This window comes from Mytilus galloprovincialis, chromosome 6 (genome assembly GCF_965363235.1).
Source record: "Mytilus galloprovincialis chromosome 6, xbMytGall1.hap1.1, whole genome shotgun sequence".
In the NCBI taxonomy this organism is placed as follows: Eukaryota; Metazoa; Mollusca; class Bivalvia; order Mytilida; family Mytilidae; genus Mytilus; species Mytilus galloprovincialis.
The window spans coordinates 28,764,484-28,791,296 of NC_134843.1; the positions used below are offsets into that span (position 1 = coordinate 28,764,484).

General features: G+C 30.4%; 1 protein-coding gene and 1 long non-coding RNA gene across 2 annotated transcripts; one reads left to right on the forward strand and one right to left on the reverse strand.

Annotated features, from left to right (window-relative positions):
* LOC143079321 (uncharacterized) lies at window positions 1-26,454 on the reverse strand. The gene is made up of 13 exons (XM_076254581.1): window positions 26,158-26,454; window positions 21,066-21,401; window positions 19,700-20,002; window positions 19,193-19,303; window positions 18,045-18,063; window positions 14,753-14,832; window positions 14,511-14,526; window positions 14,251-14,324; window positions 13,750-13,768; window positions 12,145-12,218; window positions 3,843-3,861; window positions 2,234-2,307; window positions 1-546 (listed from the first exon to the last, which is right to left on the reverse strand). The coding sequence occupies exons 3-13, from the start codon at window positions 19,860-19,862 to the stop codon at window positions 509-511; spliced, it is 687 nt and encodes a 228-aa protein (XP_076110696.1). The 5' UTR covers window positions 19,863-20,002; window positions 21,066-21,401; window positions 26,158-26,454; the 3' UTR covers window positions 1-508.
* LOC143079316 (uncharacterized) lies at window positions 5,112-10,131 on the forward strand. The gene is made up of 3 exons (XR_012979381.1): window positions 5,112-5,469; window positions 8,084-8,154; window positions 9,975-10,131. It is a non-coding gene; the product is annotated as an uncharacterized LOC143079316 (long non-coding RNA).
* Window positions 26,455-26,813: the final 359 nt, after the last annotated feature.

The window sequence follows — 26,813 nt, forward strand, 5'->3', positions numbered from 1 at the left end:
TGAATGTTATGTTTTATTGATATATTTACAAATGCTACATTTATGTATATGAATTTGACTAGATAAATGTCTTTCAAAAAATCAAGTGGTAATTGCATGACAGTGTAAAGAGTTAATATTTCACTGTTTCCATTTCGAGTTTTCCTTTCTGATTAAGGTGGCACCCAACACCTTCACTAAAATTAATTTGGCTCGTTTAATTTACACAAACACTAATTTTGATCATTGAGAAGCTCAATATCTCCTTAACAACGCAACGCAATTAAAACGTTTAGTCGATTTTACAGAGTTATCTCCCTGTAGTGTAAGGTACCACCTTAACACGCTAATAACAATTTTAAATAATATCAAGCATTGATAGGATAAAGCATAAGTTCATAAGTATGCAGGACACAGAAATCGCACAGTTCTGCAGTCCACATCATCGAACAATAAGCACCAAACACATATTTCTTTTTCTCATTGAATTGCACAGTTTCTATCACAAAATCTTGTACTGGAATATAGCTCAGAATGCTTCAATGACATACAATTTTTCTGCTTGTCCTGAAATATATCAAATAACTCAATGTACATGTAATGCAAACATTAATTTCTTTAATGTTTTTTTTCCATTATTACTGAAGGCTTGAAAGTCAAAAAATAAATATTGCTACACTGTACCATTTCGCTGAGTGGAGATGTTCAATTTGGAATTGCTAATATGTTGTAAAAATTAAAGAAAGACAGCAGTAGTATACCGCTGTTCAAAACTCGTAAATCTATGGACAAAAAACAAAATCGGGGTAACAAACTAAAACTGAGGGAAACGCGTTACATATAAGAGGAGAACAACGACACAACATTAAAATGTAACACACACAGAAACGGACTAAGCATCAGACAAAATCCGATGAGAAAAACAAATATAACATCAAAACCAAATACATTTATTTGGATAGAAAAGTTTCCCTCAGTTTTAGTTTTTACCCCGATTTTGTTTTTTGTCCATGGATTTATGAGTTTTGAACAGCGGTATACTACTGTTGCCTTTATTTAAAGTACCGTCACACGCGTACGTCTTATAGTAATATGAATTCACACTCAAATATAAGAGAAAACAAACGACACAACGTAAACACAAGGCTAAAATGTTACACAGACAGAAACGAACTATGATATAACAATGGCCATTTTCCTGACTTGGTACAGGACATTTGTAAAGAAAAAAAATGGTGGGTTGAACCTGGGTTTGTGGCATGCCAAACCTCGCACTTTAATGGCAATGTTAAATATAACACTAAAATAACAACATAATAATTGCAATAAAAAAAATCATCATTTTGCCTCATATACTTAAATGTTTATTCCTAATTAATTAAGTCACAGTAAGTTTATATTTGTTGTGTTATATTGTTGTTGTATATTTAAGATAAGGCACATTTTACCGATCTGTTCTCATTTGATGAAGAATTTCAAATCAATTCAGCAGCTCCCAATTGATTGAAGATGGAAAACAATCATGTGTTTTCAGGAATTCAGGACGAATAAAGTCAAAAATCAATGCAGGTAAGTTCTGTGATGTACTTCAATTTAGATTGCAAGACGAGTGCATATCAGAGTATATGAGCATAGCTAGGTGCTAAATATAGTAAAATATGCTCATGTTGGCCACATTAAAAGTTGCAACAAGAGTACCTTTAATAACAGGAACTATGGCACTTTGAATATAATCGAACTTTAAATTTAACTGTACATATTATGTGGCTTTGACTACATGTATATATCATAAACAGAAAAACGGAAATTGACTGTGGTTCATTGAAGGTAATAATGTTTGGAATTTAAGAATATGTGACAGAAAATTATTACTTACTGTACCAAATTTGTTATTGAATGTTTTAGGATTTCTTCATAAAATATATGCATGCTAAGATAGTTTTAATAATTCAAAATTTGATTACAATATACCTTTCTTTAAGTTTAAGTTACCATTACAAGCTTTTCATTACAGAAATAAAACGTATTTCAGTAAATGCTTGCATTCTATTTATATATAATTCAACCACAAGACTATCCTTGTACGATCTTGCGTTGTATTAACATTATACATGTGTTTAAGTTATCAATATAAATATCAGAAGTTCAGTAAGTAACAAGATACATGACTGTATAATCTTGATAGTTAAAAGGAAAATACTTTGAAATTTTAACATCTAAGAAAACATTATCTGTTTTTGATTCATAAGACTACCTTTCTGTTTTTCTAATTCCTCATGCACATTTGGTTTATCTTGGGTACCCAATGCTTCATAATGATCCACGGAACTAAAACACATAATATAACTGCAATATAGTATGTAAAAGGTCTTGTTGCTTTTATGTTCAATTAGACATAGTTCGTATTGAATGATTTGAAATGGGTGTATATAGTTGGTTTCATTGGTTTTGTGCACAGAAATTGATCTCAGAAGATTAAAGTGCTTCATAATACATTTATATTTTTGAAGGCATTCACCTCAAAAGCTAACAAACCTTTAATCAGACTTATTGGCGTACTAAATTATAATCCTGGTACCTTTGATAACTATTATTGAGAAGGGATATAGTTACGATACTATTGTCAGGTCATTAAAGATGGCATATTTTGGCTTAAATATTCATTCGCGTATATGGTTTTTGCATCGGACATAAACACATTCATTCTAAAACCAGTTATTGACATGATACGGGTTATGTCCTTCTCATTTATTTTATGATGGTATAATACTAGACCCATAACGGGATTGTTTGTACTTGATATTCATATCATGAATTCATTATCTTTCACTCAGTTTAACTGAGGTCTGGAGCTGGCATTGCAGAAACTGCTAGAAGTCATTTGTTAATTTATGTATCATGGTCATTTTGTTTAGAGTTTTACTGTTACGCGTAGTGTTGTTGGTTTGATTTTTCTACATTGACTAGAGGTAAAAGTTAGGGTTGAGATCTCGGAAATCATGTTCAAACCTGCCGCATTTTTGAGCCTGTTCCAAGTCAGGATCCTCTGGTCTGTGAAAGTCTTGTATGGTTTTAATTACAGTTTCTTGTGTATATTTCAGAGTTAAGTTTGACGCTCATTATCCCTGAACTAATATACATTTTTGTTGAGGGGCCAGTTTAAGCACGCCTCCGGTTGCGTAAGTTTCTTGCTGTGTTGAAGACCCATTGTTGGCCTTCGTCTGTTGTCCGCTCTTTGGTCGTGTTGTTGTCTTTTTGACATATTCCCCATTTCCATTTTCAATTTTATATCAACAGAAAACTTCCTTTAATATCATACAATAAAAGAGTTTTTTGTCTATTCATATCCTCTTAACGTGAGAGCTTTAAAGCTTTTAAAAACTTGCATCCGTTGTTGTGACTTAACACATAGTTTATGTAAAAAAAAACACCATCATGTGCAAGTTGTACGGTATCAATCACGGTACAACTACTAGATCTGCATCGCTTTTTTTGTTGTAGTATAACCTTTGAATATCAAATTTTCAGTGACGCTGTACTTGTAGGAGTTTATCTTACACTAATGATCAAACTAACTTTTTAGGGCAAGGTATGTATATGTCGAATTTGTTTGTTGTAAGTCATCTTTTAATCTCTGTCGATGTTCAGTTTCACACGAGATGAGATCAACAATAAGAACCTCAACATTAACAATAGTTTAATGCTATTGTTCACTAATTAAAAAAAAAGCATATAGGGAAACATGATTAAATTGTACCCAAATATATCCTAGTTTTATTTGTGCGATTGTATTTAAACAGAAAATGACCACTTTAAGGATACACAATTACATGTACGCATTAGTCATCCATATAAATACTTACGGTTTAGACGATGGCAGGCCTACAAGATTTACAAATAGCAAATTTTTATATTTAAAACTTTTCTAGCATGCAATATGTGATGCAAATATAATTATGATTTGTGGTAAACTGGTTTATAATGCAGTTAATATAGAGATACAATAACCATAGGACAGCTTGATGTTGAATGTAAAGTGTCTTAAATTACGTTCAAGTTTGAAGAATTAGTTAGATGAATAACAGCAAAAATTATGCATACATATTACTCTGATATATCAAGATATTTCATATCTATTTGGTATCTATCTATCCGTGTTGAAGGCCGTACATTAACCTATAAAGGTTTACTTTTATAAATTGCTATTTGGATAGAGAGTTGTCTCATTGGCACTCACACTACATCTTCCTATATCTATATATATATTATTCTGAAGAATTTGAAAGATTCACTGGATAATATATGTGTACGGTTTTTACACATCGTTGAAGAAAACAACAATAATTTATTCACTTCGAAGCCAATATTCATTTTTTCTTTAAATATTTATCGTTTGATATTTGTTGGCGTTATTGTTTGTTTTACCGCAATGTTTCGTTTTCTACAACTCACTGAAAGTATACGAAACTTACATTCTTCTATAATGATTTGCGAAGCAGTTAGACACTTAAATGGATGTCTACGAGAAAACCATGCAAAATCAAAAAAAAATTATGAAAGGGTTTGTGGAATTTTCAGCTGATTTGGGGTTCCTAGTAAAGTATTAAGTACATCTAATAGTTCTATGGTTAAAAAATTACAAATTATCTCAAATTATGTGAATACAGGGCAATTCCTGTTTAGTACCAAATTTGCTGGAAAATGTTGTTGAAAATGGACATTTTTGGGTTTTTTTTATTGAATAGTTTAAAGTATTATATGACAAAAAAATTTGTTTGGCCTTAAAATTCAGACTTTCTACTAAAATAAACTGTTATTTGGATCTTATTTCAACCTTTATTTTTGTTTTTATTTTTATTGACATAATTGTGTTTTTCTTAAATTTGAAATCAGCCTGTACTGAAAATGTCCATAAAACCTCAAAAGTCACTCAAATTGAAAAAATATTTTGTTAAACGTTTTGGTTCACTACAAACTAGTATTCCTTAACGGGATTTTGGTTGCAAATTGATATAAGCTTATTTGAATAAAAGATGAAAAACTGAAAAATATAGCTAAAATTATCTTCCTTTGTAAAACTCTTCACAATAAAAGGTAGATTTAGTGTCAATAACAGAAGGAGGGAAGTCAACAAATGTGCAGAAAGATAGGAAATAATGATATTTTTGATGAGTATGGTGTAGCCAAAAACTTATTTTTATTGAAAGAGTGTAACAAAGACATAGCAAACCATGTGGCAAAGACATTCCCACTGCCACTGGGATAAGTCTGATCCTGATCAGATAGTCTAGACATGACTCATGAGGCTAGACTATCACTATCATGTCTAGGTTTCAGACTCACATTTTAAAATGCATATGCTGCAAACATGGACAGGAGTTTGATTGCAGTAGACAAGAAGACAAAATGAGTTGCTGCCATCCTTGCATGACCCTTCCAAATCAAGCAACGGAAATTTCAAAGCAAAACTTTCAGTTTCAGTTGGTTCTGGTAAGTTTGTTATTTTTTTTTGTGGTTATAAAAGATCATAAAAAGCAATTTCACACCATAAAAAACCCTACTGTAGAAACATCACATCTGATTCAAAACATAAATATCGGAAGAAGAGCATAGACCATTTCTCTTTGGGGGAAAAAAGGGGGGGGGTATTTACATAATTTTCATGAAGCAAACACTGATTTAATTTTCATTGACATACATTTATAATGATTTAAAATTCTTCTGAAACTAAAAGATTTATGTTTTTGCCTTCTAAATTTTAATAGAAAAACTTTTTTCTCTCTCAGTCTCTCAAGAATCATGATAAAATATATATTCTATTACAAAGCCCTCCGGTATCAGGTCTGTTCGCCCTGAGTTTGTTTGACAAATTGGTAATAGAGTCCATTGACTCTTGTTTTTTTTTCTCCTAATTTAAAAATAATGTTTGCTTCAAATCCTTTTTTTTCAAATACAACCCATTGAAATAGAAAACATTCAGTAGATAGATATAGGAAGATGTGGTATGAGTGCCAATGAGACAACTATCCATCCAAATAACAATGTATTAAAGTAAACCATTATAGGTCAATGTACGGCCTTCAACACAGAGCCTTGGCTCACACGGAACAACAAGCTATAAACATGATAAAGGACCCCTAAATTACTAGTGTAAAAACCTTCGAACAGGAAAATCAATGGTCTAATTTATATTAAAAAAAAGGAGAAACGAGAAACACGTATAAATTACATAAACATACGAAAACTACTGTACATTTATGCCAACTAAAAAGTATGTGTTATATAACCGCACTACCCTTACCTACCTTTATTTTTATCCCTATCCTAAAGATTTTTGTGACAGGTTTTGATTAAGCACTGTTAACGTCACAATATAGCTCCCAAAGAGTTGTGAATTTCCTGTCTTTATTCATTCCTTTACCAGTACTACATGTACATTGTACAATGCAGCTAGATTGATACAATATATGGTTCTCAATCTCAAAAAATTGTTTTACAAATTATGAGCTGTTTTTTTTTTCTCTCTAAAAATTGGTTACTGTGAGACTTTTTCTTTACATTTCCTTAGTGCAGGTCATGTATCACAGTTATAAACATGGAAAGAGAACTTGTACATGTCTTTACTTCTATCGTTAACAGTGCTCTAGCTAGAAATCAAAAGGGGCAGGGTGCCAGTGGAGGGCAGGGCACTTTTTATGATAAGAAAAGGCACTGCTCATTTTTTTGTCTACGTTTCTGTGTGTATCACGAGTTAACGAATCTCTTTTTTTATTACTGTATATGTTGTTTTTCTTAAATAAAGATGCTTTTCAACTATAGTCTTTATTTCATTGTTTGTGTAGTTATGATTGATATAGTACATCTTCATCAACATATTATGTTTTTACAGTTCAACTTCACTCTACCAATTACCAAAGAATATGTGTTTTTTTTTTTTTTTTTTTTTTTTTTAATCTATATAGGAATTATAGATTTGAATACTTCATTTGATCTGAAACAGAGAGCATTACTAATTTAACAATGTTTAGAACATGGATTGCTAAAAGTATAATTATCAAGTAGAAATTGCAATATATATTTTTTAATATGTTCAAAGACAGTTAATATCTTTAAGGTAACATTATTATGTTATTATATATTCAATTGGTAATTTATTCCTTTTTTTGGTACTAGATAATATTTTTAGAGCACAAATTTGTAATAAGCTAAAACAGGGGAAGTAACTCCAAAATCAATTTCCACCACGTTTGGGTTAATTAAAATCTGTGCTTGTCGCTAACAAGTTGAGATGGAAGGCATTTCTGTAAAGGCATAGTTTTATTTTGATGACTTAAATTCAATTCTAAAGTCATGAAAGTCTTCATTTATAGTTGTACGCTCTTCCATTGTGACTTGGAGATCGAAAATGCCGACCCAAGCTAAACACACTCGCTGACACATTCATCAAAAGTATGACAAAAAGATACATTGTCCTAATTAAATTACCTAGTTATTAACACCTTTGAAGTCATTATCATTGTAATTGATTGTGCTGACATGATTAACCTGGGGGCAATCACACAGGTGTCATATATGTAATTAACTTGGAGATCAGAAATCGATGAAACAAAATTTTACCAAAACGGCACAAGATCATTTTGGAAAAAGACGTCAGGGCAGAAGGGCGCGGATGAAGGCACCCAGGGCGCATCTGAGGGCACACAGGGCGCAGCTGAGGGCATCCAGGGCGCGGCGCCCTTCTATTTTGGGCTAGCGAGACCACTGGTTAATAAAATAGAATCTGAATAGAATATGCTTACAAATGTATTCCAAATTAAAGGGCCCAGAAGGGGCAACATGAGATTATAACATTACAGATTACTCACTAAGATAAAACAAATTCAAAATAACAATACTGAAGAAATGAATTACTTGATGATGTGATTGATATCATAGCATTTATGACATTTACACAAATTAATTATCATATCTACAAAACTTTTTTTTTTCAATGAACCAATGCATTATGTTAAGCCAACTTAATGTACAATGTACATGTAGATGTAACTCACTGTACTGATCATGCAAATGTACAAATATACAATATTTTATTTCTTATCAACAGGTTAATGTTGAAGATGGAAAAGCACAAAAATAATGTTAAAATGAAAGCAGATATGATAGGAGATCACATAGGTAAATATATGATATAATTGATAAAAAAATGAATCAAACAAGTCATAACAAGAGACTACTAAATAGACAGCAAATAAGACCTGTGTTGTGGCATTATTTGTGAAATATAATCATATATAGAAATTGGAAATTGACCAGTTACATTTATTATTGTAAAAACATGATAAATAATCAATAAATTAGATTAACCCTTCAATTTTAACAATCTGGTAAACAAAAAGTAAACATTACACACAGAACACTCATATTAATTTTTTTATGATCAATTAAGGGCCATATCAGTACAATTTACACAACAAAATTTTCATTACTCATCATTGGAATTGTTCTCTTTATAAGAATTAAACCTAGAAAAAAATATGTTTTCTTGTCAGCTTGACACTGAGATCCTCATTTATATATAAAGTATACATGCATTTATGGTAAACCTGAAGACTACATTTGTATTTTTCATTTTTGAAAAAACACTTTTACCATTATTACAGCTATTTTCCTAATGCGTGTAGAGTAAAACTTTGGTAGGTTTGCTTGCTCTGTTTGTATAAATATTGATTCAAGCTTTGTAATTAAGGTTGATATCTTCAAACAATAAATATAGGCATATTTGAACCTTAATGGAGTACTTTTAAATTTGATTAGACGTTATGTCAATTGCAATTGTACAATATACAAACAAACCATGCAAGCTACATGTAACCGAAGTTTTAGATTTACATGCCTTAAGAAATTAGCTGTAAAATTAATTATATATATGTTTCCAATGCTTATTGTTTTACCAATTTCAAATGTTTTAGCTTGTTTTTAAATTGGTCTACATTTTTTGTATATCAGCTATAGGGTCAAAAGGGTCCAAAGTTAAACTTGATTTCATAAAACAATTGAATAATTGGTGTGCTTTGATATTATGCAAAATTAAACAGTGTATTGTACTTTTTTGGGTTAAATACTTCTTATATGTTTAGATTTTTAATATTCGTTTTCAAATTGCAAAAAAGATCATGGGGGCAAAATAACCTTTGTTAGTTTATTAAAATATTATTGAAGTTTTTTTTCTATGCTAAATGTTATCATGCATTTAGCATGTTAAGATTTATGATTTGGGCTCAGTTTTCCAGTTGATTCAAATTGGGGTCCAAACTTTAACTTTGTTAAAATTCATTAAAAATTGCATATATGGGGTTCTTTGATATGATAAATCTAATCATGTCTTTTAAACTTTAGATTTTGGATATTGGCACAAGTCCAATTTCAAAATCATCAGTTCTTTTATTCTGTGTCAGAAACCTACATGTATGATGTGTCTAATAATTCATCACAATCCAAATTCTGAACTGTATCATGTGAATCAAGTTTGAATGTAGTGTCTATATAGTGCCCCCCCCCCCCCCCCCCCCCCAACCTGATGAAGGTGCAATCTCTGTATTTGTAATAGAATGTACCCTTGAGCTGTTTTATTCTCATTGTTGAAGGTTGTACAGAGGCATTACATTCATTTCATTTGAACTTTTGTGGATATTTGTCTCATTTGCAATCAATACTCATCTCCCTATTTTTGTATTGTCATAACGTCATTAATACAAGATGAAATCTGCAAAATTAACTTCATTAAAATTAAGCTTGCTGCAGCTTGGAATAAGAAAAAAATCAAATTTAGGTCAATTTTTAGCTAGTATACTTTATTTCTTATTCTATGTACTGGAATGTCAGAGTTGTGATAATCGAAACACATTTTACACTAGGAAAAAGTTAATAAATAATTTCTTTTTAGGAAATTTCAATCATTTAATGTATAACAATTGTTTTCTTATTATTTTTTACAGACATTTGGTGATCCAAAAATAACTGGAGTTCATGAAAGAAGACTGATTGCTGAGACACATTTTTGTTGATAAACATGTTTATGATGAAGAAAAACTTAGATAATATTACTGATACTTGAATAAGGCTCTGATCTGTCTTTGATTTTTCCTGTTGATGTTAAAAAATTGCAAGCTCAAATAAAAATAACTTGAAATGGAACTCATATGCTTTGAAAAAAAGGAAAAAAACGACAATGTGAATCTCGCTGAAGTCTTGAAAACCACCAAGTCAACACACAGTTGCAACACAAACGAGAAGAGAGAGATATTTTCTAGGAAATAGAATGTTCTCACTGTCTCACCATCAGCAAGGCTTTCTCATCAGGGAATAAGAAGTCTAAAATTACTTCTGTATTAAAAGGTCATCAGTATTGAAGACAATCAAGAAGATTACGAATGTACTTGGCCATTTGATAAACATAATAATATTTTCATTTGTCAGAAATTGTTTCTTAGATTGACTAACTAGTTTTATTCATTGAATTATTAGTAAATTACCTTTCATAGTTCATGTAGTTACATGTATGTAAATTCTTATAAGATAGTATGGAAACAATTTAGTACTTCCCTAAATTCCATACCTAATGCAACAATTGTCTTGTGCTGCTAAGTCAATTCGAATTAATTTTTATGTATGTTTATAATAATCTTATTCTTGCATGTAAGCATTATTTAGTGTTATTGTATCATCTTCATTGATTGTTAAATATAATACTAATGCTATAAAAAATAATAACATTTATGATCATTTATACAGATTGAGATATTTAAAAATGTATCAATGCTTAAAGAGAATTTTTAAATTTAGACCTTTTTTTAGGAGAATTTTAGAAATTTTAAGTACTACAACAAAAGCAAACCAAGAGCATTTGCTCAAATGCACTATTAACTCTCTCTCCAGATAACCAAATAGAGATATGTTTATATTTTATTAAATTGATGAAGTGTATGTTAGTTTAAATTAATATGTACATGCAATTTTAAGGTTTTAAAAATCAGCATTTTTATTGGATTATCTCCCTTTGTACAATAGAAATTCAGATTTTATCCACACTGTCTCAGGTACTCATGATCAAAATGACTTATATGGTAACCAGCATGCAAGTAAAAGGTTGCAACGTGTCTTAATTTTGTTTACCTGTCAGACACAACTTCTGAATGTCAATACTTAAGATTTTTCAATATGATGAACTTGACATTGAATTTCATATCATTTTTCAGTAACCAGAATACCACTTTAGTAATTAGCAAGCTGCAATAACCAAAGAATGAGATTACTAGGAAGAAATGAATGGATTTTACTCTTTAAAGTAATAGGGACAAGTGTACTAAAGGAATTTGAAATAAAAAAAAATACCCCAAAAAATTGTCTTTGGCAGCTCCCCCCCTTTTTTAAGCTATATGTTGTGACACAAAAATCCATTTCACTTTGAATTTTCTATTTGATTTACCTATACTGCATGTTACAATCTGTATAATTCAAGTATTTATTTTTGAATGCTTGGTTTCATTAAAATATGAGACTTTCCTCAATTTATTGCGAAAATACAAAAAAAGGGGGGGAGGCTATCTAAATGATCAATAAAATCTATAAAATTAATTTGCAACCGAAATCCCTTCAAAATATTTTGAACCAAAATAATTGCAAAGCATTTCTGAAATTTAGGGTAAATTAAAGCGACTTTTGGGCTGTAGTGTCTGTTTTAGTATGATTAGATGAAAAGGCCATATTTTTTATCATTTTATGTGTTTTGCCACACCCTTATTTTCTATATATATCATTATGTATAATAAAATTATGTGATTTATACTTCACACACATCCTATCTGTGCTATTAAAGTATATAAACACTCAGAAGTATTATAGTATTTATTTCTATTTGAGAAATTTATGAAATCTATGCATTTCAGTAAATGCATCTATAAATAAACTCGAAAATACCCTAAATCCATATCGTTGCCATGGTTACCAGCAGTGTAAGGGCTTCAAACTTGCATGACTTTCATATGAGGTCAACCTGAACATGTCAGCAAAGTTTCATCAAAATCAAACAACTTTGCATGGAGCACCATCTGCATGGTTTTCTCATAGATGCCCATTTAATGTATTTTACATATAAATATTACACACCTTTGTGATTATCTAAATCATCATACATCTCAACAGCGTCTTTTGTTCCAAGTGATTCATAGGTTTTACTGGTGCTGAAACATATACAGACAAGTTATTCAACTTTTTCTATATAAAATTTAATAAAAAGGAAACTAAGAGTTTAATAGATTATTTTATCTTGATTGATTGATTGTTGGTTGCTTAACGTCCAGTGATTTTATCTTGACGATTTATGTATAATCGTTAGAAATCCATTAAAGCTAGTAAAAGAAGTGAAGATGATCACTGTCATCTTAAAAAAGGAAATCAAATACACTGAACAATATGATCTCGCCAATGGGACGTGGGAACTACATTCTGTACATACATATTGTAATCAAAGTAGTATGAAAAAATAATTGAGTCTGAATATCATATTTATTAACCTATAATTACTAGCATTATGTAATAATTTAAACATCATTTTCAATGCTTGCGATTTTAAATGGACAGCGATGAAATATATGTTCAAGCACTCGATATAATATAGTTTAACTCATATTCTCCTATTCTATGCTAGTTTTCTTTTATTTTTGTTATATACAATGTGGAATGGTTATCGTTCGGAAAGTACATCAGATTTCGTAAAACAAAATTTGGTTTTAATCTAATTTCCAGCTAAGTGCGAGAAACTAACATTTGTGCCATTGGTCATAAACGTGTGAATAAAATTAAATAATGAAATGATGACTGTCTTAACTATATTATAATTATTATTTCTCTGTAAACTGAACGCAATTATCTATTTTTGTTTTTTTTTTAAATCGATTAGACCGTTGATTTTCCTGTTTGCATAGTTATCGACTTGTATTATTTAGGGACCTTTACAGCTTGCTGTTCGCTCTGAGCCAAGGCTCCGTGTTGAAGACCGTTATTTGACATATAATGGTTTATTTTTATCAATTGTGACTCGGATGCAGATTTGTCTCATTGGCACTCATATCACATCTCCTCATATTTATTATTTATTCGCATGGTGCCCTTACAATTTCAGCCTTGTAGGTTTTATATCTTTCGTTTCCATATTTGTAGGGTCCTTTGCAACAGAGTGAGTTAAAAAATGGTTCTCTGCGGGCGCGTTTAACATCAACAATCAATCAATTAAATATCATCATAACCTGTTGCCCAAAATATATATATGACCTATAGTTGTTAATGTCTGTGTCATTTTGGTCTTTTGTGGATAGTTTTCTCATTGCAATCATACCACATCTTCTTTTTTATAAGTATACTCCGTATTTAGTAAGACATAATTCTATTTTATAGGTCTCCTTAAAACAAACCATATGCAATACTATTCACTGTGGAATTTTCCTTATTATTATCATAACGTTATTTAATAACAGCGGACAGAATTAATAAGAGATAATTCCTTTGATTGGTACAATAACATCTCCTTAATACATTTGTAAACCTGTAAAGATGTTTTGATTCGAGTGACACTGATAAGTTTACAGCATATTGACGAAAGTCGTCTCTTACGTGCAAATATAAGACAGTGGTAACTTTGATGTTTTTTTTATGCAGAAGATAAACGATTGAATGATAAAAGTATATGAAAAAGTAATCAATATAAACACTTACGATTTAGACGATGGGAGGCCTACAATAAATACAAATGACAATTGTGGTTGTTCCATTTAAAGGCTTCCCTCTCATACAATTTTAATACATCCCATCGATGATGTTCAACAATATTTTTGTTCTTTTTGAATGTATTTTTTTGTATTTTAATGTGTGTGTTCCTTTATAAACTGCAATTTTATTCATAGAATAACTGTGTAAATAATGTTGAATTATTTAAATTACTTTGTTTTTTCTTTACCAACAGGAATGTGCTGTGTAAGGCGTCTTTAAAGAACTTTTTTCATTTATAATCTCATCAACTTTGTATGAAATTTCATTATCAATATGATTTAATTCTATAGCCACTGACAAATCGCCAATAAAGGGAACGCTAGTTTGTCACACTGAATACTAAGCACAATATTTAAAAGATTTCTTACTAGTATTACATTTTATTTCTACTATGATTTGCAGATTTGATACATGTGATTTAAAACGATAACGTTATATTACACATACCTTTGCTATTCTCCAAATCATCATAAACGTCAACAGTCTCCTTTGTTCGAAGTGCTTCGTAGGTTTTACTAGTTCTGTAATATGTGAATGATAATTATGATAACTCTCTCTTATATATATTGTTACTAAAGTGAAACCGCTATGCGAAAATGTGTAAATATTGTCAATTATGTATCTTCAGTAGAAATGCAATTAAGTGAAAAACAACTCTTAATAATGCTGATAAAAACAAAACAAATGCATAAGCTTCTTATACTTACTGTTTCTCTTGTGTATCTGAAATAAAAATATACTCTATTTTCAAAAGAACACTATATTGGTATTCACAACACATCTTCCTTTATCTATATTCAACGAAATCTGGTAAATGAGTTATTGTGGTTGAAAAATGCATTTAATATTATTAACAACATTAAGTAAAATATTTTGACGAAAAATAATAATTTTTAATTCAGGACACGTGGTTTAAGAAGAATTTATAAAATGCATATATCTGACTAACCCGATTTACTAACAACCTCTTCGTATTCATCTCCAGTTTGCACATTTTGAAAGCCGCCGTTTTCATAAAATCCAGTATTTCTTAAAAAATAAACAGTATATTTCTTTGTTATAAATCATTTTATTACAATTAGAATTATAATTATTTTCACTCTGACGTTCTGTAATTTTGCCTAAAAATATCGCTCCTTGTTTTAATTCAAAAACAATATCCATCCATTCCAACTAAGTATTACGACAAACTATGCATTCACACAGGACAATCAGTTATTTGGTATGAATACATAACGTTTTATGTAGTATCGTCTGGCATCATAACGATGTAGACAATTCTTGCAACTTCTAATGAGTTGATTACAAGTAAATTCAATCGTTCGGCGAGAACTAATGAGTGCGTATTTACAATTCATAAAAAAACATATTTCCCTTTCTTATGCATGGTAAAAAAAAAAGATTAAACTTATAACTTGCATTTGATTGATAAATTGATTAATACTTATTGTTATGTTGATTATATTTTTCGTTAAAGGGCCACTAGCTGCCAAATTCATGTTCACCGATTTGACTCAAATTCTCATATTTGATTTATAACAATGTAAAACATTTTTCCAAACTATCAAATATATCAAACAAACAATTTACAGGACATGATCTCAATACAATGTTGCTTCGTTTCGTGCCAAGACGCCATCTGATTAACTATCGAGTTGACCTTATATGACCATATAAGCGATGTAAACAGAAACACAGATATAGATAGATTAAGCAACTCGTGCAATTTGATTTTTATAGGTCTGTTAAATTTTGTATTATAGATCAAAAATGTTTGTTTATCGTCGTTTTTACCTTTATAAGAATGATTTTGTGTGGATCGAATCAGTTATTCAAATTATTTACCTTTGTTTACTTTCAATATTGACATTCTTTTCCTTTAAATACCCGTACACGGACAATGCATACGTTATTCAATCACTTTCTACGGGATTAAATTGGAGTTCACATGAATATGGATTTAATGAGGTCGAGTTATTCACTTGCAAGTGAATAAGTCATTATCAATGTTTATTAGCTTAATTTTTACAAAATTGAACCATTTTAGTTGATAAAAGCAACTTGTTATTTCACTTTTTCACTTTCACATTTTTTTACATTGATTGAACAAAACAAAATCATACTTTCGATTTTTTATATATCTCGTAGCTAGTGCCCCTTTAAATAATCAAGAATTTTCTAGATATATTGCCGAAATTTACCAAAAGGAATTTACTATAAATCAATAAAATTTAAAAAGTAATAACTGTCCTTTCCTAGATTAAGATATTTCGGTTATAAACAGAAAACACCAAACTAACATTTATGACAAAAGGTTAGATTTTTCCTTTTCCAATGTTAATTTTCCCTTTTTGGATGGTGATGTTCCTTTTACAGTGTTTAAATGTCACAACTCGTTCGCTATGCCAACGTCTGTGTTGACGTTTTTGATTTTGACGAAGGTAATATCTGTATTAGTGGTAAATTATTAAGCCAGGAATTTCGTTACATGCACTAATTATTTAAAATCTTTACTTAATTCGACTGTATATATAAAGATTTGGTTTTGAAGTTTACCTTCTGTACCTCAAGAAAATTTATTTCAAACGGGATGGCACATCATCACTTTAACGGAGATGTTGCTTACTGATCCCGGAAATTTAGAAACGATCCTGGTAAACTTATCGATACTTTGAATAAACGTATCCTGAAAGATTACCCATTCAACACTGTAATTATATCATTAAATATTTTTTTTAAAAGTGTTTTTTTTTATAAAAAAAATATTGGCAAATTAAATTTGATTGTAATATTCATATACACATTCATGTATCTACAATCTGTTGGTTCCTGTATTTTGGCATTGCACAAGGTCATGTTGTTTTCGGACTGCTTTTGGCGTCTTTACACTACATTCAGTGGATGTTGGATGTGAACAGATTGCGAATTTAGTCTTAGATGCATTTTTAATTAGTTGTTAGTGTCTTTGAACTAGTTCTCAGTAACTGCTAGTATCTCATATTTATTGTAAGTTTTTTTGTTTGAGGGATATACAAATATCCGGCGACGTCAACATTTATTAGATGTACTCATATTTGTATCCATTTGATAGGTTAAGCCTTTTTTCAACTGATTTTTATACGTTGTTTTTATGTTGTACTGTTACACCACTGGGAAAAGGTTGTAATCCCGTTATGATTGACGTTTGTTGATGTGTTATATATTTGATTTTTGTTCGTTTTTTTGTACATAAATTTGTTTGGATTGCTTTATATTTCTTATTGCGAGGCCTTTCATAGCTAATTATGTGGTATGGGTTTTGTTCATTGTTGAAGACCATATGATGACCCATAGTAATTTCGAAGTCATTTGTTTTAGTGTTGTCTCATAGGCAATCATACTACATCTTTTTTTCTTATAATAGAGTGACGTCTTTAGATGATAATTGTTGTTCAAATCTAAAATGATGTAAAATACAAAAACAATGATACAAAACTCCAAGGTAATTTAACACAGTCTCTATTGAAAGCTCAAACACTTCAAACGAAATGCAAACAACTGTCATCTCACTTGGTTGATACATTTCCTCATGTAGAAAATGGTGGATTAAACCTGGTTATATAAAAAGCTAAACTTCCCACTTATATGTCGGTTGCGGTAAATACTATTATAATGACATTAATGTGTAAGAAAAAACAAACTGACGAAAAAGACGTACACAATTAGAATACAGCAGTCAACGTATTAATAACTCTGGAGATTACTGTGATTCAACAATCGAACAAATAACCAATCAGCATTGATGCATGTGTATAAACAACTGGCATGACATTTGTGGTTTCTCGATTTGATACTTGTGCAACTACGGGTACCATATGTACAGCAGGATTTTCTAACCCTTTCAAAGCACATGAGATCACACCGTTTTAGGGGGTATCGTGTTGGTCAGTCTTTAGTTGTCCATATTGTGTATTGTGTACTGTTTGTTTTTTCGTCGTTCTTCGTTTTTTGTCTTGTCATGTTATTTTCGACTTGAAAGTTTGAAGATTTCTTTGGTAACTTTGCCTCTCTTTTACCGCGTTTCTGTTTTTAAAATTACCACTACTACATTATGTATCTCCTGATTTGTTAGTAGTCATCATTTTGTATGTCTTTGTGCTGACCAGTTTTAAGTTACCAAAAAAATGATTAACTAAAAACGAAACCTTATTTTTTTACTGCTTTGTTGTCATTCTGTGACTGTAACATAATTTTGCACTTACTTTTTAGTTTTTTTCTTGCCTGTCAATTAATAAATACCTCATTAGGAATCAATCATAAAGACAATAAAAAAGACATATTTTGGATTCGTTAACGAAGTTTTGACAACTGGCTGTATTTTATTCCAAGAAACTTTTAGATGTCATTTTATTCTAATAATCCAGTACAACATGTAACATATATGTATACTCTTCGTGAATGATGACGAAGGGAGAGGCAGTAGATTAATCGGAAAAGAGAGAGAATATTCTAAAAGACAATCACAAATCAGAAGTCTAAACCAAAAAGCATGGTCTCGTCCTTAAATGTATCGAAGATGTGATTTCAACTTGACCCTTTTGAACCCTCTATTCCACGGCTTCCTTGCAGGCTGTTATATGCAACCTCTTTCAAATAAATCATAACAGGAAATTCAAGTCCTGCAATATCGTATCAGATGTCAGATATCTTCTATATGGTGTAATGCTTCTCATGATTGTAAATAATGCTACTTACGATATCAAGCAGCCTTTACTGAATCATGAATTTCAAATTCATGAGGTACATGCAGATGCAGTTAAAATACATTAACTAAACACATTGTGTACGACATTCTTGTTGTAATCGTCTAGTACGTTTTATAATGTGATATGTACCACAAATGACATGCGAATCCGTAATGCTAACGGTTACATCATTCCTGATATCACTCTCTCTTGTGGTGACACTTTGCGATGCATGCAACATAGTGTATTACAAATGTTCAATGTTGGTATTCGTTTATATCTAATTTATCCATAAACATGTCTTGATGATTTTGTTTTGTCATTTTTATGTATGCACCGTTGATTGAAGTGAAAGCATTCTTTTCAAGATTATTTTATTCGACTATTCGACTTTCATGTCTTAGAGTTAATCTATTTCATACTATCCAGGTTCATCTTCGGTGACCCAAACGAAAGAATGGGGTTATTCAGATATGCTACTGAAATATCATAATATTATTAAACAATTCTTTATATCGGATATATAACCCTGGAATAAAATTATCAAATACGATGGAGACAAAATGTTTTGAAAGATAATTGAACCAACATTATTTGAAAAGTTGATCAGTGTAGCACATTTGTGTCTATTCGGTTTTTTTTTTTAACTTAATTTACAATGTTACCTTTTCTCTTTTTGAAGATCAGAATACTAACGATGACGGCACATACAATCAGTAATACTACCAGCACACTTGCTACAGTTCCAATTATTGCATTTGAGGACGTTTGAGCGTCTGTAAAAAAACTTATTTTTAAACATAATTTATATTTACATGGAAATGAAATTTAAAAAAAAACAAAAAAAATATAATGCCGAAATTGGAAAGTCATGTTGTATAATCACATTTATATAAAAAAAAAAACACAATGGTAAGTTATTCCTATATTTGTTTTATTCACAGGTCAAAATAAAAAAAAAACTCGGATATTCTTTATGGAAGTTGCAATATTGAAAGACAAACACATAACAGTTTTTTTTTTAAAGATTTAACATTAAGTGTACATAAAGATTTCTAAAAAACAGGAAGCAGATAACGGATTATCTTATAATTTTTTTTCGAAAAAACGTATATTATGTATATTGATTATGAAAATCGTAAAAACAAAACATGTTATATTTCAATGTATACCTGACTTGAGAGTTCGTATTGTCTCAATATCTGTATGTTGGCTCTGATTGAATTTGTTTTTAGCGTACATTCTTAAATCATATGATGTGTCATCTTGAAATCCTGTCAAGGTGTTAACCATATGTGAGTCGAATTGGTTACTGTTTTTGATTTCGTTGAACATCCATTTACTGCTTCCAGTTATACGATATTCTATGTAAAATGTCTGTGTCTGTCCAAAATCATATCCAGGTATCCACTGAACTGTAATACTGGATTCACTGGTACTAGATAAAGTAAAATTTGATGGAGTTTCTGGTGCACCTAAAATATCATTTTTTTATGCAAATATATATATTATTTTTCAAAGTATTAACTACATTTTAATTATGTAATTCAAGAACGGTTTACCTAACAAAATGGCACGATTCCAATAGGTATAATGGATTGAAAATAATATAGAAAATGCATATTTAAAAATAAATATATGACGATACTTTAAATTGTATACCTCAGTAGCAAACTTCACCTGCGTATGAGATACATTTCACAACTTATTCGGTATTCAAGCCTTTTCTGCTGCTACTCAGGCTTTGTAAAACGTCCCAAGTGTCTGAGTATGAAGTTAATGACCGAGGAGTATGTGAAAGAATACGAAAAGTTAATTGGACCAATACCTTGTTGGATAAATATAATGTATCAACTTCACAAATTATTCACGAAGGTCTTGAATTATAAATACTGGCTACTAAGTAAATAAACTCATCATAGATACCAGGACTACATTTTGTATATACGGCAGACGCGCGTTTCGTCTACAAATGACTCATCAGTGACGCCCGAATCCAAAATAGTTAAAAAGGCCAAATAAAGTACGAAGTTGAAGAGCATGGAGGACCAAAATTCCTAAAAGTTTAACCAAATACAGCTAAGGTAAACGTTGTTATCATCTTAATAACGTGTTGTGGTATTCCTTCTATATGTCCTCATGAATATAACGTTAAATGTTTAGTCTGTACACCTAATTTTAACAATATTTCCTGTTGTGTCTGTTTGTTTTGTTCACACATCGTTGTCTATATAAAGGAATTGTATACGACTATCAAACAAATGAGAGATTAAGCTACCTATAAAACCAGATTTTACCACAATTTTGTACATAAAAACATGCATGTAACATGTCAGGAATATGACTGTTGTTGTCCATTCGATTGTAGTGTTAAGGCTTTTGATACTGGAATTTTATCACGGAATTTCCGTTTTGATTTAACCTCGGAGTCGGATAATTTTGTTTTTTACCTTTAGATAGGTCTGATACACCTACGTAAATATATTCACCTTAAATAAACTCATCATAAGTACCAAAAGTAAAATCATATTTACTCACTTGAAGATTGTAATGTCACTTCATGCTGTACATATTGACTACTATAATAAAGACGTAAGGAATAATTGGTAAAGTCAACCTCCTGTAGATTACTTATAGTCAGAGTAATCCTGTAACCATCCAGTTGTACGTCTTCACCATAAAACACATCTTTAACTATTGCAGGTTCTACCTCGGTAACATATTTGTTTTATACTAACTGGTTATAACCTATATACCAACTAACACTAGAATATTTTGGAATACTGTACACATTGACATATACTTTAGCACTTTTACCAAACTTTCCATACTGTGTAGAATGGTCTTTGTTGTCAGCTGTTATCACCGGTGGAGCTAAACATTGAAAGTGATAAAATTGTAAATGAAAATGAGGAATGTGTCAAAGAGACAACCCGACCATAGAGCAGACAACAACCGAAGGCCACCAATGGGTCTTTAAGTGAGTTCATTAAACATTATATTAATATCGATCAAAAATGTCTATTCCACATATATTCCTATACAGTATGTTTAAAAAGGCATAGCACGTAGTGGAAATCGATTGTTATTCACGTGAAAGTAAATATCGTGTACCTGATTCTAAAGATGGAAGCAGGTTAACACTATTTTGTAGTTTTATTTAACATAAAAACAAAAATATTGTATATATGTGTATGTTAATGAATAAGAATGCAGTGAAGTTTACACGTGTCAATCAATATTCCCCCCCTGTTTTCAATCTTTTATAAATAGGGTATATCATTGTATTTTCTATTGATTATGTGTTTACTTTTACGAAAACATTCTTGTTTAATCAACTGAATGTGGCTTTTTTCCTTTTGTAATACTGGTTATTACAAGCATTTCTGTCAAGTTTTGTCACGACATCTACAGCGATTCGAGCAAAATTTCTTCGACCAATCCAGACCAAGCCGCATCAAGATAGAATATAGTGTGGAACAATAAATGATCAAATATTTATCTCATCTGCCTACAAACAGTTGAATATGATACACCAGATTATTTTTAGGAAGATAAATATCACTAATGGACCTCTTTGTCGTCATTATAAGGTCATTTTTGGTTAGTTTATACATATACGCCGCGTTCAATAGAGGGACATAAAAGGCTTCTATTTTAGTAAATAATTTGTTGTTATAGCATTAAATATAATTTCATTTACTTATAACTATATATTTATTAATCTAGAAAAATGTTCTTTCTTAGAAGAATATAAGAAATAAGGAGAAAAAGCCCCCCCCCCCCAAAATAGAAACAACAAAAAACCAACAATACTTAGTATGGTCCGAGTACACAGTTATTTCGTAGTGCATTTCTTTTAGACAATAAATGAAAATTACAAAAATCCCACCTCCGCTTTCTCAATAATATTTTTACAGTGTGTTGTACTACTTTTGGGACAAATTATATCAAAATTATAGAAAGCTTCATCAGCTCTAAAAATATGGACAATTTTATGTTAAGGGGGTCTTGAAATCTTTTGACAGCTTCCGAAGTGCTAATTTTTTACCTTTTTCAGCTGGACCTAATCACTACTTTACATGAATATTTATGACCCAATTTTTTTTACAGTGTCATTTCACCCCCCAACTTGCTATATGAGGCATAAAACATGGAGAAATAAATTTGGAAGGGATATAACAAAAATTGGCAAGTAACACACTGTCCACACTAAGGACTATATTCGTGGACAACGAAAATCAAAGGACGATAACTGTGTACTCGGACCTAATATGGCTTGTTCTGTCAACTGAATATTCATGATAGAGTCCTATTTCAGGAAAATTTTCTCATAAAATGTGTTTTTGAGACTCCATCCACTCAGAATATTTCTTTTTATGTAATATTTCACTTAAATAGCAAGAAATTTTAACACATGAGATTACTCACAATGTCAAAGGTGCCTGTACAGCTTCCCATATTAGGTGTAATACCACCATTGATTTTCCACTATTAGTCTTTGTTAAATTTCCACTTTTCAAGAATATGTGCAGAATTAATCTTTGTTTTAAATAAAGAAATACTTGGCATGAGTAAATTTTAATCCTGTCCAGTACTATAGAAAAAAATTCACATACTATTTCATTGAATTTAAGAAAATAACCATCACTGGAAGTTTACCAATCAAAATTCTCCCCTTATTTAATCTGTGTAGAAGGTTTAGTAATCATGAAACCTCAGGCACTATAGAAATCCCAAATAAAAAAAATATGGTCTTTGAAATACCCAAGACAGATGTTTATAACACGGAAATGTTTTACTGCAATACAATGTAGGATTAATTACCTACAACTGTCAAATTCAAGGGAATATTTTTTTCGACCTATTTTCGTTTTCAACCGGATGTGACGTACCTTGAATTACATGAATAGGGGGATAATGTCAAACTTCAATTTGAATAGCTGTTTATAAAGTGATTCCAAATACATAGGATGTCTGAGGACTTTTGCTGTCATAAAGGGGATAATAAGCCACTTATTCAAGATTAATTTCGTCATCAAATGAAAGGTTTATGTATGCCTATTAAAATAAATAAATGGTATTCTGATCCCTTTCGGCCAAAAAGTGCAAAAAATACGTTTTAACCAAAGTTTATCACACTTGACATTTTTCTATGTCATAGGTGATTTTGTAAAAGACCTAATGACTTTATCATGTACCAAGTAATAGCCAATGAATCTGAAATTAAAACATGTCATGGGCAATAACACCTATAAAAGGTCATCGTATTGTTTTCGATCAAATGTATCATATCTTCATCACAATAAAACAAACATTTTGCACTTTTTCTTTTACTTCTGTCTTTAAAAGTTTAAGGCCAAGAAAGAAAAAAAAATTAAAACATGACCTTGATTTTTGTTTTTTGCAAGCTAAATCTGAAATATAAAATACCATATGTCTATACGGTTTACGGTTTATATGTAACAAAAATTTGAAAGGTATTTATTACTCCTTTCAGATGTTACTAACCCACTACAGTTCAAATCAGGTAAAAGTTCTGAAGATATAACACGCTATTAAGAAACATAATTTTGTTGTTATCTAATTTTAGGTTACGGACGTGGTATAATGATACCAAAAAAAGTATATGGGGAGATAACTCTTATAATTTTAAAGGCTCAGGCTGAAAAGGGTGAGTTTCATAACCGCAATAAATAGTCAATATGATTTCAAAAAGATCTAAGCGTCATCTAAAAGAAATTGTAGATTTAGCACAAAAGAAGCTTAACAATAGAAGAGTGTACTAAAACTTTAAAATTGGAACTTAATGTAACACCTATATAATGGATGGTTTACCAGTTGCATTTTTCAATATCTGGCTGTGGATCCTTTTAATAATTGTATTGATATACAATGATAGATCAATTTTAAATACCTATGTTGATTTCCCCTTATTTCCAAAAAAGTGTCCAACGCCTTTATGTTTCGGTATGTCCATCTAATAATTTCATCTTTTTGTCCCCATGATTTCAAATTTCCCAGTCATATTCTCCCTGTTTTATTCGTAATCTTGATGTTTCGGTCTATCCATCTTATATATTTTTTTAACTTTTTGTCCCCATGATTTCACATTTCCGAGCCATATTCTTACTCAATTATGTAGATATCTATTGAAGTAAAACTTAGATAATTACAGAAAAAATACTATTTTAATTATAGATACCATTGGATATTCACATTCATAGATGTCAAAAACAAGTATTGATTAAAACTAATCACTGTAAAAAATGGGTACGTTCAAAACATATATTATAGGTTAAATATTAGACAATTTCAAGATATGTATTCAGAAAAATCTTATAAAGTTTGATCATTTAATCTTCCAGATTTTTCAATGAAGCGGGAATTTATATACTGTTCTGTTTAAAAAAAAATACAGGAGTATTTCCAATAGATATAAATACTCTACATACAGATATAAAGGACTGTCTATCAAATAATGGTTGAATTTCAAGAAGACCCTTCGACATAACATAGTTTGGGCTATATTTTGTCATAGTGTGTTGAAATTTAAGCCTGTAGATAAAGATAACAAATGAAACAACTGCAAAGTTTTTTTTTCAAATTTAGTTAAATGATTTAATCCTTATATTTTTTAGCTAGATTAGATATAACCATTTTTTTCTTTATCACTCTCTGGCATTCGATTGGTTATGATTAAATATGGCTTGAAAGTTTGAAATCATTGGGACAAAAAGTTGAAAATATTCCTCGGACAGAACAAAATTTAAAGGTTTTTGACATATATTTTGGACTATATAAAAATGAATGTAAAAACTCAAATCTGTAACGGCAAAACAAAACGAAAGATCAGAAAAAAAAATAATTAACCGTTGGAAAAAAACAATCTTAATAATGAAAGGCTAGACACTACTTGTCAAATCATGTATTCTACCATTATAATTTATGTTGCATTCTGAAAACATATTGATAGAGAATACCTGGCAAAATTTTAAAAAGTTGATTTTTAGTTTTATGTGGAACAATGAAACAGAACAATATAAAGAAAGGAGGATTGTGTAGGTGAACGATTATTAGTATAGATAAATAAATGTAAGCTGGTCAATTGAGAAAGACGGTTCGTTGATAAAGAAGACGCACTAATTCTACTTTAGTGAATATGGACAAAAATTTCTAACATTAAAAATGAAGTAATCAAAACTTGGATACATCGATCGATTATCATATTAGCATATCCGACAGCAACAACTTTGAGGAATTAAAATCCACCAAAATAAAGGAGATTGAGACAACTTTTCATCAAAGACCAAAAGAAAAAGAAAAAGAAAAATAACATCAACTAGGACCAAACAACAGAGTATAGGCTACATAAATCATAAAGTTATAACTGCAATCTACTAATATGAGTGTTTTTCATAGAAAAAAAATTCAAATAATAATTTATGTATAATACCCTTATAATGATAAATATATGATATCTAGATGACAACATGTTGGAATGTAGAGAAACTGGTTTACACGTGGTTGTATCTATATGATCTAGGAAAGATGTTAAAGCCAAGTACGATAAAGGGGGAAAAGAGTTTAACGAGCAGATTTTTGCAGTAATATGACGTTAATATACTACCATTACTAATAACATATCCAGATCCTGTCTGTTTCAGTTGACCATTGATTCCTATTATACCATTTTCAGCTGTACAAATATATTCACCAGTGTCCTGATACTTTTGATCTTCAAGTACTGTAGGTAATGTCAATATCAGGTTATTGTCACTAAAATCTCTGATATTTTCACCATACGTAGATTTTTGTCTCCAGGTACACATGTTTACTGGAGGATTACTATCTACAGTACTATGGATCTGCTTGGACGACTGAGTCTGTGGAAAAGTGTAATTTTCTACTGTAACACCAGGTGCATCTGTTAGAAATGATAAAAGTGATCAGTCACATCTAAACATCGTCCACTAGATAATATTACTACATGTAGTTGTATGGTCAGAAGTTCGCAGAGATGCATTTCCAGCTTTGAAAAGGAAGCAATTGCTATTACTTATCATAGTGTTCTTTTCTAATATAATGATTGAATTTATCTTGTATTTACTATTTCAAGAAATAGAACTTTCATTTACTTTTTGAGTATGCAATTTTCAGGACATCATGAATTGCTTTTAAACACATCAACTCGAATATGTAATGTCAATTTTACAAATTGAATCATTATTTTTCTGTACTTTGTTTAAAAGTGAAACGTTAACAAAAAGTAAAATCACAAAAATA

Bases quoted from the DNA above. Each gene is read 5' to 3' on its own strand.
- LOC143079321 (XM_076254581.1), bottom strand. From the start codon at position 19,862: ATGTTCAACGAAATCAAAAACAGTAACCAATTCGACTCACATATGGTT. The intron at 19,304-19,699 runs GTATACATTGAA...GTTTTTTTACAG, and splicing joins AATACGAACTCTCAAGTCAG to ACGCTCAAACGTCCTCAAAT. The intron at 547-2,233 runs GTAGTCTTATGA...GATATATTTCAG, and splicing joins GGAATTAGAAAAACAGAAAG to GACAAGCAGAAAAATTGTAT.